General features: G+C 46.6%; 4 protein-coding genes and 1 non-coding gene across 5 annotated transcripts; 4 read left to right on the forward strand and 1 right to left on the reverse strand.

Annotated features, from left to right (window-relative positions):
• Window positions 1–1419: 1419 nt before the first annotated feature.
• Window positions 1420–2091, forward strand: CANTADRAFT_23925 (uncharacterized protein; the record flags this gene model as incomplete). Its single annotated transcript, XM_020207020.1, has 1 exon — window positions 1420–2091. The coding sequence occupies one exon, from the start codon at window positions 1420–1422 to the stop codon at window positions 2089–2091; it is 672 nt and encodes a 223-aa protein (XP_020062217.1).
• An 855-nt stretch (window positions 2092–2946) lies between these two features.
• On the forward strand, window positions 2947–4113 carry CANTADRAFT_92238 (mitochondrial 54S ribosomal protein mL38; the record flags this gene model as incomplete). Its single annotated transcript, XM_020211930.1, has 1 exon — window positions 2947–4113. The coding sequence occupies one exon, from the start codon at window positions 2947–2949 to the stop codon at window positions 4111–4113; it is 1167 nt and encodes a 388-aa protein (XP_020062218.1).
• Window positions 4114–4588: 475 nt separating this feature from the next.
• Window positions 4589–7968, forward strand: CANTADRAFT_27479 (uncharacterized protein). Its single transcript, XM_020208119.1, has one exon. The coding sequence runs from the start codon at window positions 4639–4641 to the stop codon at window positions 7732–7734; it is 3096 nt and encodes a 1031-aa protein (XP_020062219.1). The 5' UTR covers window positions 4589–4638; the 3' UTR covers window positions 7735–7968.
• Window positions 7969–7989: 21 nt separating this feature from the next.
• RAD32 (DNA-directed DNA polymerase eta) lies at window positions 7990–10194 on the reverse strand (the record flags this gene model as incomplete). Its single annotated transcript, XM_020210625.1, has 2 exons — window positions 7990–8232; window positions 8269–10194. The coding sequence occupies 2 exons, from the start codon at window positions 10192–10194 to the stop codon at window positions 7990–7992; spliced, it is 2169 nt and encodes a 722-aa protein (XP_020062220.1).
• A 1366-nt stretch (window positions 10195–11560) lies between these two features.
• CANTADRAFT_t244 lies at window positions 11561–11632 on the forward strand. The gene has a single exon. It is a non-coding gene; the product is annotated as a tRNA-Cys (tRNA).
• The last annotated feature ends 798 nt before the right edge of the window (window positions 11633–12430 follow it).

Raw genomic sequence — 12430 nt, forward strand, 5'->3', positions numbered from 1 at the left:
ATTGGGTGTGCCAAATGGCACCAAATGCCATTTGGACTCTTTCGGCTTTTGGCCCTACTGGAAATTACGAACTATCCGGATTGGGATGCAGCGAGCCTTCTACTGTAACTACGAAGTTTCCGAATCGGGATGACAGTAGGAACTACGAATGTTCCGGACCGGATCCAGTGGGAGTCAGGGGTTCGCCTGCTCTTGGCCTACTGTGAACACGAAACATCGCAAGTGCACGCCAGGGCCCTTGGGCCCTTGGGGCTGCAACTACAAGTGTTCCGAATCGGATCCAGTGCCATTTTGGGCCACTTGCCTGCCTTCCCATTGCCTTGCCATTTACTTTCCCTATTGTCTCTTCTTAGCTCCTATTGCTTATTTTCCTGGCCCTTTGCCTACCCTTACTATTGCCTCTGTATTTTACCTTTTCCTTTCCTTTCCTTTTTCTTTGGCCCTCTCTCTTATGTATTATATGGAACGCCGATCGCCGTACCTCCGAAGTCTCGGAACACCTCGGGTAACTCCCCCGTAGAGTGCAGCTCATCCCGAAAACAATAGCAAGGCTATGGTCTATTGTTGGCACCGTGGCTATTGTGGCCCAGATGGTTATGTGGGGGATGGGGCGAGGTTGGGCGCTGGGAACGGCTCTGGGCTAAGCCCAGGCCGGCACAGGCGCTTAGGCTAGCGCGCCCCCAATGCGTCAAGGTGCGGGCGAGAATCCCCCACAAATGTGACTGAAGTGCAGGGCGAAGTGCAGGGCGAAAAGCCGTTTCTTCACAAGGATGCAACGGCACCGTGCGTGGCAGTGGGAAGTCGGAATGGAGTGGAGGCACGGTGGTGGCAGAAATGTAGCAGAATAGTAACAGACGTACCAAAGGCTTCCACAGTATTGCAGTAGAGGTTTCCGTCTGCAGTACGGACCCTGGAGACCCTCGGCCTGGGTGTCCATCCGCCACAGCGCCCGAATGCCCTCCCTATTCCTATACAGAAGCCCAGTGCGCACTCCAAACGGCACTATCCGTATATGAGCTCACCGGCGCTTTGTGTCACCGCACTGATTTTGGAGCCACTTGGCCTGCGCGAATGCCCTTCGCTCATCTGTTGGGCTGCACTGGCCAAGGCAACCGTTGTGGATGCCGTTCCATCTCGCTACCATTTTCCTTGTCAGGCTCCAGTGACTCGCCAGGTGACGCGGAACGAGTCACTTTCCGCCTTTCCGCCTTTCCGCCCTTCCGCCTTTCCGCCTTCCCTCTCCCTTCTCGCCTTCTCCCTTCCTTCCGCATCCACCGTGCTGCAAGACGCAGGAGGATTGCCCTATTAGTTTATCTCCGCCTGCAGATCCATTCGCCTTGCCATTTGCCTTGTCAAATTTCAACGCCGTTTATATATAGTCGCGATCTCCAGTCTAGCCGCCGCCACCACGTCCCCACTATGGACTATCCGGTGGAACTGTACCACGAGTTTCTCACTCAGATGGAGACATGCCAGTACAACGATTGCATCGTCGACGTGTCGCAATCCGTGCAGCCGTCGCCCTCCCCATCCGCCAGCGACCCACCTCCTCCTCCATCGTCACAGTCCCTCCAGATACGACCAACGCTGGGTCCCGTGCTAGGCCCAAACCAGTTCCTCCACTCCGTCACGTTTGCCCACAAGGCCACAGGCGTGCTCTACCAGCAGCTCCCCCACACCATGTCTGGTTTCTCGCATACTCCCGATCGTCGTCGTGATTCTCATCCTGCTGATCATCCTCCTCACCACCCTCACCACCCTCACACCGCCAGAAATAAACGCCCTCCGTTGTTTCCCCCCATCGCTCCGTGCTGCACCCAGCGCGAGCCCCCCGCCGCACCGTCCTACTGCGACCTCGCGTGCTACCACTACGACGACGAGGACGAGGACGAGGACGACGACGATAACGACTACTTCGGCACCCACGAGCTCGTGTTCAGCACCAGCAACGAGTCCATTCCTCTCGCTAACGACCCCTCGGGTGCCAACCCCGTCGTGCCTGGACTCTTTCCCCAGATGCACATAGACGACGATGCCCAGTTCATGAAATTCGATGCCCTTCCTCTCACCCCCTCATACGTCTCACGCTAATACCTGCTGGCAGTTCATAGATTTTGCGCCAGGCTAGACAGCCTGGTTTTTTGGGATATAGGTTAATTAATACGGTTATGGCGGATGTTGTACATCCATTAGATCAGCGTAGGAATTTGGAGCCATTCTGTGATGGTGCCGGCTCACTGGGACCGACCAAGGAGACTGTGAGGGTAAGTTCTCTTACGGAGTCTGCCAATATTCACAGCCAAGTCAATTCTGACCCATTGTTAACATTGTAGCATACTCATGACTACACTACTAGTCCAATAGACGGTGCAAGCTCTCTGCTTGTGCGAACAGCTATCCAGTCTTCACTGTCTGCCTCCCATATGACCCTTAGCCGAATGGATGCAACCTAGATCGAGGAACCACAGCCTAATTAGCTATTGCAACCACCAAACAAACCAATATATCAGCCAGACCAGACCTACAGTATTATCCGTATTTAATACATCAAGTCTTGGAGAACCCACATCACCAAATTCCACAAGTTTTATCCACCAGTTTTACCAGTATAGAGTTCTTAAACAATTAATATGGATGGCTATGCATCTATTTTCTAAGATTTTAGTCCAGTAGATCTAAACAATCTGGCTCCAGATCTTGTGGTATTTCGCTGGCCAAGTCAGCCCCTCCATGCAGCCAATCTCCGCACAGCTACACCCAACTAAAGTCATGGGCTCCTATTTGGCTCCTATTTGGAGATTAGACATCCCCTCCTTTCGAGGTTGCAGTGGAGGATCCACTGCGTAAAGTTCATCCTCAATTGTGAGGCCCAGCGTAAATATCATCCTCGAAATTCTCATTTTTTCATACTGAAAAATTTACACTATCAGGCACTCGAACCACATCATGTTGAACCGTACCAACCTCACCAGGGCCAGGTCACTCCGGTACTTGGCCTCCAAGAGGTTCCAAAGCACCGAATCCTCCAGCACTGGCATTTGGAGCGATTTCTCCAAGAGATCGCCTTCGTTAAAGCTCTCCAACCCTGCCATCAAGAAGAACATATTCGACAAGATCGACCCATCGGAAGGCCCTGCCTCCATCCAAAACTACTCCAGAAGATTGGCATACCACAGTATCAATGAAATCGACGATACTTTCAAGGTTGCCTACGAGTACTTGCAAGAACAAAGTGCCGAAAAGTACCAGCAAATTGAAGTCTTGGAAAAGCAAGTAGCCCAGGCCCAATCAGAAACCGAAGTCAAAGAGCTCAAGGACAGAATCGAAGCCTTGCTCGTAGAAGCCGAGGCCAGCAACCCCGAGGTGTTGTACAACACCTCATACTTGAGTTCTGAAGACCTCGACAAGTCGCAACCGGTTTACAGACAGATCTTGAAGGAGAAATGGGAGGCATTCGATCTCATGGTGACCATGCAGAGATTGGAGCAGCTCCATGTGATACCGGACACCTTGCCCACCTTGGACCCCAAGGTGGACGTCAAGGTCAAGTTTCCCCACAACCTCAAGGATGAGTTCTCCAGCTGGGTGACTCCAGGTGAAATATTACCAGCATTTGCCGTGAGCCAGCCACCAACCATCCGGATCCAGGAGTTTGAAAGAGTGGACCAAGAACAGCTCTACACTGTGGTGGTGGTCAACCCTGACACCCCAGACTTGGCCACCAACTCGTTCTCTACCACCTTGCAATACGGATTGGCCAACGTGCCCTTGAACAACGTCGACAACACCATCTCCACCTCCACGTTGTTGACCCAAGGTGACTCCTACACCTTCCAGCACTACATACCTTTGACTCCCGAGAAGAACGCCCAGAACCAGAGGGCGTGCTTGTGGGTCTTCAGACAGGCCAAGCCGCTCGCCCTCGATGCCTTGGCCGGTCCAAACACCCATTTCGACATCAGAACGTTTGTTGAAACCAACTCCTTGAACCCAGTTGGTGCCCATGTGTGGAGACAGCATTTCGACAGAAGCGTCAACGACGTGAGAAGAAGCTATGGCTTAGAAAAGGGTAAGGTGTACCATAGAGTCCGTCAAGCCCACCCAGTTATTTAGCATGTATATAGGGCTGTTGGCGCGAGCTGGCGGTAATCAATGATAAATAGTAAGTTTTGTAGATGAGCCGCTGGCATGGAAGTAGAATTAGCGAGAGTGGAGCTCCCGCTAGCTAGAAGTCTCGCTAATTTCTAGTACGAGCCAAGTTGGCACCGCGAGCTCTCACTATTCTACAGACGAACTACAAAGAGATTGAACTTCATCTCCTTGTCATAAACAGTCGCACGGAGTCGGATTCCATTTGGAGGAATTGACCTTGGGGTGTGGAGCTGTACAATTGAGAATCAATTTGTTGAAAATATCCGCTAGTATCTCTAACTACAGAGTAGCCTGTCGGTAATTTCTAGTGCGAGGGTGATCTGCGAGCTCCCGCTAGAATTTCACTCTGCACCATTCCCCGCCGAGCCGCGCACCATCGCTAGCTAGAGCTCTCACTAGTCTCTCGCTAATTTCTAGTACCACAACCCGCACCATCGCTATCTTCATCATTTCACCAATCTCTGTCATAAGTCAACAACTACATTTATGTCAGTGCCTGCCTCCCGAAGAGCACAACTATATGACCTCAACATCAGGGCATGGAGCGGAGAGCTGGTTTTCCGAGTCTCTGCTAAGCCTGACTCCTCGTTAAAGAAGAACACCGCTTTTATCAAAAAGGTCAGAACTTCCATACATCACGAACAGAAAGCCAGTATTCTCCAGGATATCCAGTTAGTGTCGCTCGAAAAATACCTTTCAGAGATCATCGTGGCGGTTTCGGAGGGGCTACGCAAAGTCACCAAGAACGATGACATCTGGGCAGCTGTGGAGGTGATTTCAGCGCTACACCAGCGGTTCTCCAGCCAATTCACTCCATACTTGTTGGTCAACATGCTCACAGCATTGTCTACCAAGCAGAGTGGCGTATTGGTGTCAGAGGAGGTGTATAGAAGCAGAGCCAAGAGTCTTTTCAACTTATTGGTAGAGTTCTTTTGCGTGGGGGTATTTCGAACCTTGAAAGATTGCGACAAAGAGATCATTCCCGAGCCCATCCTTGCCAAGTTCGGCAAGTCTGCATCCCAGCCGATTTTGGTTTTGGTACTAAAGGATTTATTGAACTATGAGTTCACAGAAGGAGGCTCGCTACCAGTGGCAGTGTCTTTTGTTAAACGATTCTCATTTTTACTTGAAAATGAACAACAACCCGAGCTAAATATTCAGGAAGTTTTGTCTGTGATCTTCCGTAGATACACTGAGGTTGTGCTCGAAAGAGCAAAAGTTTTGGCGGACCAGGTTCACAAGTTGGAAGTACGAAACCATAAAGCATCTATTAGAACTGGTAAATTCTTGGAGGAAATCGTGACAGAACTAGAGGAGACAAGTGAACTTTTCGAAAACTTCAAGGCTGCTGGGATTACGCTAGGAGAGGCCTTGGATATGCCAGTTCCCGAATTTAGTCAAGCGACAGAAACCCTTGAAAATTCTGATGCAGTGGTAGAGGTTGTTAAGAGCAAGTCAGGCAATGAAGACGACATGGAAGGAGTTTGGGAAGACATCAAGCAAAAGAATTTTTACACCAAGATTCCCAAATTGTCGGAACTAGAGAAAACACTTCCAGAACAGTTTGAAGAAATAAAGACGTCGCTGTTAGATGGTGAAAAGATCTCTCTCTTTCTAAACGAAATGGATGAGGTGGACGATTCCACCCTAGAGCCACTTGTGGTTCTTTTCAATGAATTGAACATTAATAACAAAGCTACTAGGAACAGGATTCTCCGCTTTTTCATGGACAGTCCTAATATGAGTACTTTGAGATATTACGCAAAATTCTTGAAGATCAATGAGGAAAATTTTAGTGAATTAATTGAGGAGTTGGTAGATAATTTGGATAAAGGCTTCAGAAGTCAGATCTATCACAATAGCATTAGTTTCAGGTATATTTACTTCTTCGTGGAGATGATAAAATTCAAGTTGATCCCTACACATGTTATTTTTCACAAAATCCGTGTTTTGACCATCAGAATAGGTGATCCTGGTGCCATCGATCTTTTGTCAATCCTCTATGAACGAGTCGGAAGATTCTTGCTCAATGAACCAGAGTATAAAGAGTTGATGCAAGAGATGGTCGAAATACTCAAACAGAAACAAAGGAGTGCTCACGGAATAAACGAAAAGTTGGCCATTAATAACCTATTGATTATAATTGATCCCCCTATCATTAAAGTTAATCAGGAGAAAAAGGTTGTATTAACACCTATCCAACAATTTGTGTACCGGCTAGTTAGAGTTGAACTCAAGCACTCAACATTCAAGATAATCTTCAGTATTTTCAAGGAATTACAGTTGGATTCGGAGGAGATTATTGGGCCTGTTTTGGATTGTTTTACACATCCCGAATCAATCAATTACGACGACCTTCCTTTCTTGGCCAAATTAATTCCCTCGTCTAACAAGTACAAATCATTAAGGATAAGAATTATAGATACATTGATAGAACAAGTCAAGCGTGGATTGGAGCTAAATGATTACAGATCTAACCGTACCAGGATGACCCAGATAAAGTATTTTGGAGAGTTATATAATCAGGAATTGTTGAGCTTCAAAACTATTATAGATTTGATGTACAAAATCATCTGTTCGGGCCATCCAAACAATCAGCTATTGCCAGGTTACGAAGTTACTTCCGATCCTCCTGACAACTTTTTCCGAGTTCAAATGTGTTGCTCCTTATTATTGTCGATGAAAGGCGATCTATTTGCGGAGTCTGGAATAAAGTCAAAGCCTGCTAGGTCAAAGAAGTTCTCATTGGCCAAGACCATCGAAAGAAAGAAGGAATTGTTGAAAGTTTTCCTCGTGTTCTTTCAATATTATGTGTTCTGCAAAAATGGACCAGTTCCAATGGAAATTGAATTTCAGTTGAACGATGTGTTTGTCAAGTACAGTCTGGTCTCCGAGAGATATAATAGTTTCAAAGAGACTGTAGCAAGACTTCAGGAAATTGTTCAAGAGAAGGGTTTACAGAATGATCTGAATCGGGAAGATGAATATGACGACGAAGACGATGTCGACGACTTCGACGATGAGGTTGACTTCTACGACGAAGAAGATGACGATAATGAAGACGACGAAGAAGAAGAAGATTTGGTTGAGGAAGAAGAAGACGATGAGAAAGAAGAAGACGACGACGAAGAAGAAGAGGATGACGAAGAAGAAGACAGCACAACTGATGAAGAATCCACATCTGAAGGTGAATCAGAAGATTATGATGCTGAGACTCCTCCTCGCCGAGTTATTACAGAAAAAGAAAAGCTCAAGATTGCTGAAGATAAACAATTCGAGGAAGATATGGAGAGACAATTCCAACAGATGGTAAGTGAATCGTACGAATTAAGCAAGGGAAGCAGTGCGTTAGGGAAGAGGTTAAACATGCCTTCAGTTTCTCAGTATGCAAGGACTGAGGAAGTTCCAGTACAAGGATCAAAGATGTCTTTCAGCTTATTGACCAAGGCTGGAAAGAAGACCAGCGCCAAACAGGTCAATATACCGACTGACACCAATTTTGCAGCTACAATATTGAAGGAGAGAGCAAACCAGAAGCAGGATAAAGCGAGAATTATGGATTTGGTGTACGAAATGGATTAAAAAACTTTGTAAATATACTCAATTATTTAGTCACGTCCTCAGTGTGACCAAACATGCTTGTTTCTCAGGAAGAATTGTATCCTCCATTTTATAGCTATTTTACAACCTACGTTAAAGTGTAAATATCTTGTCGCATAAGGGCATAACTTGGTATTTTAGTAGAACACCATGACGTTTTATATTATAATACAGAATATCTTTGTTATCGAGGTACTCTAAGGAACTCTCCAAAGCTAGATAATACACTGAAGTAACCTAACTCTTGTTTAGCTTCTCGGAAAGATCAAGCGCAATATGGTAATCACTATGTTCGAACACATCTTCAATTTGTTGTTGGCATTTGTTGCAAAATCTGGTTCTAATGAGACGGTCCAAAAATGGTTCTTCAACTGGTTTTGATTTCTTTAATGACTGGAGAATATCTGCCTGTGGTCTTTTGATAGTCCGCCTAACCTTCTCGGAATTAGCTATAGAGTGAGTGTTCTTTTCTCTCTTCTGCTCCCTTTGATTAAGACCAGATCCCATAGTCTTGACATTTTCCTCGTTGAAGTCTTGGAATAGCTTTTTAATGTAGGCATCATCCTTAGTGGAAGGCTTGAATGTTGGTGGAGGGGAGGGAGTAGGGGTCTTGCGTTTTACTTCTGGATCTTGAGCATGGAAGTCGGTGAAAAGCTTATTGATGTACTTTTTGTCCTCATTGGATATGTTGCTGTCCTTTTTCACCACCGGCCGTGGTGAAATCTTGGTCTTTTTTAGAAGGGCCTCATTATTTACTTCCTCAAACATCTTCTTGAGGTCCTCCTTGTAATTTCCATTTTCACCTCGCCCTCCATAAGTGTCAATAAGGCTGGTGTCATTAGTTTTGACGAAACCAGATATAACGAGCGAAAGGTTCGCTATTGGATGAATCTTTATTTTTGATAGAGGTGTTTTGTCTTTCTCTAACTCAATAAGGCTCTTTTTATTCAAAACCTCCAAATTGGAGGTGGAGTCCAAGAGGTCTCTCAAGAGTTTCATCCCCATAGTTTCAAAAATGGACTTTAGTTTCTCCAAAGAAATGGTTAATGGTATGGGTGCCTGGCGAGAATGAGAACTATAGCTACTGGAGGTGGCGGCCACTGTAATCGTTTTGGGCCTCTTGATCGTTCCCTTATCCTTATTGGAGCTCTGCAGCATGGACAAATTCAAACTCTCATCGTCCAACTCAATCAACCTATTGTAGAGATCACCTGCAAATACCACGATCCAGTCATAAGCATCCTGAAATGTCTCTAGCGGCTTGCGGGCCATGAAGTTCTTCCGTGACATCATCGACTTGACCTCGACCCTATGCGTCAATTCCAGCTTGTGATCGCCTCGGACCATGTCGTACACCTTTTTGGCAAGGGATTTTTCGGGAATTTCTTCTTCAAGGGCCTCGAGAGACACCTGTTCTCTGATGTAGCTGATGGTATTGGTGCCTGGCGGAATGTCGAATTTCTGGACGATGTGGTCGCCCATTTTTCCACCCATGCCTGAGATGTCATTGAGCTGGAAATTATTCAAGAACTTGTGGACCAGCCTGGTTCGCACGATGGTCTGGTTATCGGGCTTTCTGAAGCCTCCTGCCACCTTTGCCACGAGCTTGTTTCTGGCCAAGCCTCCTGAGGTGAAGTAGCCCAATTTCTGGTACACTAGCTGGCGCAACTGGAGGAGGATTTGCGACCCTATAAGCATGCAAACATCGTCCCAGTCACACACTGACGGCACAGGAGCCTCTCCCTTCTGTGACTCGCTCAACAAGCCCTGTTCGCTAGCATATGCGTCTTCCTTGTCGGTAGAAATCACCTCACCCACCCAGTGGAGCTCGGAAGGAAGTTTGGAAGGGATGGGAGGCAATACTGGGGCCAGGCCACGGTTGGCAGGCGCCAATTGAGGGAAGAGCTCCATGAGTTTCTGGTAAACGAGCCGGCCCAAATCGAGGTACGACTCGTCCACACTAGCCTTTTCCACGAGATCGCAGTTCTCCTGGAAGATCTTCAAGATCTTGCGGCTCTCGCGTCTGTAGGGGTCGAGTGATACCTTGTGGATGGCCTGGTTGGGAGGCTCGTTCAAGTACGACCAGTGGGACTCGCCTTTCTTGAACACAGCCGCGTGTCCCACCACCAAGTTGGGGCATTTGGACTGTGCTGACTGGATGGTGTCCATACGGTTGATGCCGTACTTACGAGCAGCGTACGACACGGCGATGAGCGACTGCCACTGGGCACACACCACGGGATCTTGTGGAGAAAGTCCCAAGCGGATCTGTTCTACCTGAGCAAAGAACGCGTTCATGTCCACGAGCGCAATGACTGCCAAGGGCAGGCGGTACGACGTCTTGGGGCAGTTCAAGTCGTCGAGGTGCGAGTAGGTGTAGCACGAGGCCACAGGCGTCGTGGCTAACGACTGGGGCTCTGGAGGCTGTTGGAGAACCGACATGGTGGGAAGAGATGGAGCGTGTGCAGGAGGACGATAAGGATGGTGATGGGCGAGGGGGAACAAAGATGAGGGAGCACTCGAGCTGTGGAATTAATTGCAGAGGTCTCCCATACGGCGAGTTAATCTCCGAGGAGTCTGGATGTAGATGTGAATTTCACGGGACTCCCTTATGGCGAGTTATTGCCAGAGGAGCAATATCTCGTGAGTTAATCCCAGAGTACTACCAGTGTCAATTTGCCGTTAACTTACATATGACCGAGTAACTCGCAAAGATTCCTTCCAATTCGTTAGACTAGTGCCCCTTCCATATAACCATTAAATTCTTTGAGATTATCCCCCAAAGTTAATTCCCATAGCTTCGATTCCTCTTCTTCCAGATGCCTCCCCTTGTCCCAGCCATGGCAGGTCAATACCTAAGTTTTCTGTCCATAGTCTCCTCTCCCAGCTGGAAAACAGGAATATCTCAAAAAACACGTCAGGCAGTGGTGCAGATATGCCCCAATTCTTCTATTGAGATGTCATGGGTAGTGAGACCCGACCACGGATGGATAGTTACCAGTACAGGAGATTTCGTTGACGAAAGCAAAGTCCAAATGATGCGTCCGTGAGAAAAAATGGCTCTAGCGGAGATCCAGTACGCTAACACTATAACTGGAATATTTAATTTAATCTAGCTATACACATTGTGTAGTGGAGACACATTTTGTCAATTATATGGTCAAACGTTTAGAAAGCAAGATCTTTGGCACAATATGCTGCTGCCCTGTAGAAGCAATTCATGCTAGATGTTACTTAGTTTTAAAGCATTGAATGGACAAGTATAAGTACAGTTGATGGTTGTTGGACGGGCTTGGGTTGAATTGTCTCATTTTTGAGATTTGTTCTTTACCCTCATTAAAAGCCGACACGGTATTCGGGGGAAGTTTATCTTGATTCCTCGAACCAAGAGAATCTTAATTCGGACTTATGAAATCCTGCTTTCTCTTTTGCCTCTGCTAATTGAAAAAGCTTGCAATTATGTGGAAAGAACAACCAACGGTTTCTAAAAATTTCGAAAATTTCTACTATTTTTCTACTATTTGGTCATCAATTTTTTTGCTATTGGGAATTATATTATACTCTACTGACTACGTACCTAACATCCAGACTTAGTGAATGTCCATAGGCTGTGGCCCAAAATTAATTTTTTTGAAATTTGTTTTTCGCTCTATTTTCTTCAAATATCAGCGATTTTTCAGTAATTTCTGCACTAAGCGATATTTTAAAGCACAAGAAGTGCCAAGTACATCGAATGAAGTCAAATACCGGCATTTTTTAGCTATCATGCTTGCTATGTTAAGTGACAAACATTTTACTCCCAATAGAAGCTCGTATGGCGCAGTGGTAGCGCAGCAGATTGCAAATCTGTTGGTCCTTAGTTCAATCCTGAGTGCGAGCTTTTATTTTTAATTTTTGTTCCAGATCCACCCCTGATGTGTCATCCCACCGTTACAAGCCCTTACAAATGCACCTTTCGAGACACATTTCGCACTCCCACACGGTTTGTGGCGATGTCCATACCACACAGGCAAATCAGGTAACTTCTCAGTGGGCTTAGGGCCACATCATCCTACGTCAGGTGGCTGTTGTCGTCACCACCACCAAGACAATCAGCCCAGTTGACGATGGCATGGCGTTGACCGATTGAGAGCCTGCAGAAAAAATAAGTAACCATCACTGGACCTGCTTGCAAGTATTGTCATGCATTCTAAACACTACACCCCTTGTTGAATATGACATCATAGAGAAGGTATGGGAGGGGGGGCTGCATCAACCGGCACCCCCTGAATAAATAATCGGATGAACGCAGGTCTAAACCTGCGCCTACGTGACGTCATAACGTAGATCCAATAGAGAGGACATGGTATGGGGCTCATGCACCTAACTGGCAAAATATGGTGACGATCTCAAACACAAACACGCAGATATGGACTGGCTATCAGAATAAAAAGGAGACACCTGTGTATGAGGGCAAATGCAACCATTGGGGTTACAGATGCGATGTATCGAGTATTGGGTTCCACAATAGCCATGAAAAGCAATGTACAGCAGTGTATTTGGAAAAATAGGTCTCACGTCTAGATCTTTAGCAATATATCTCGGAAAATGGTTAGACAGGTGTGCAGTAAAAATAACTCTTATATCTGGCCCTTAGGCAATGTATCTCGGAAAATGGCTGATGCTACGTATTCAGTAG

The sequence above is a fragment of the Suhomyces tanzawaensis genome, assembly GCF_001661415.1.
Source record: "Suhomyces tanzawaensis NRRL Y-17324 unplaced genomic scaffold CANTAscaffold_8, whole genome shotgun sequence".
Classification (NCBI taxonomy): Eukaryota; Fungi; Ascomycota; class Pichiomycetes; order Serinales; family Debaryomycetaceae; genus Suhomyces; species Suhomyces tanzawaensis.

Excerpts from the sequence above, each read along its gene's own strand:
- CANTADRAFT_27479 (XM_020208119.1), top strand. The coding sequence starts at position 4,639 with ATGTCAGTGCCTGCCTCCCGAAGAGCACAACTATATGACCTCAACATC.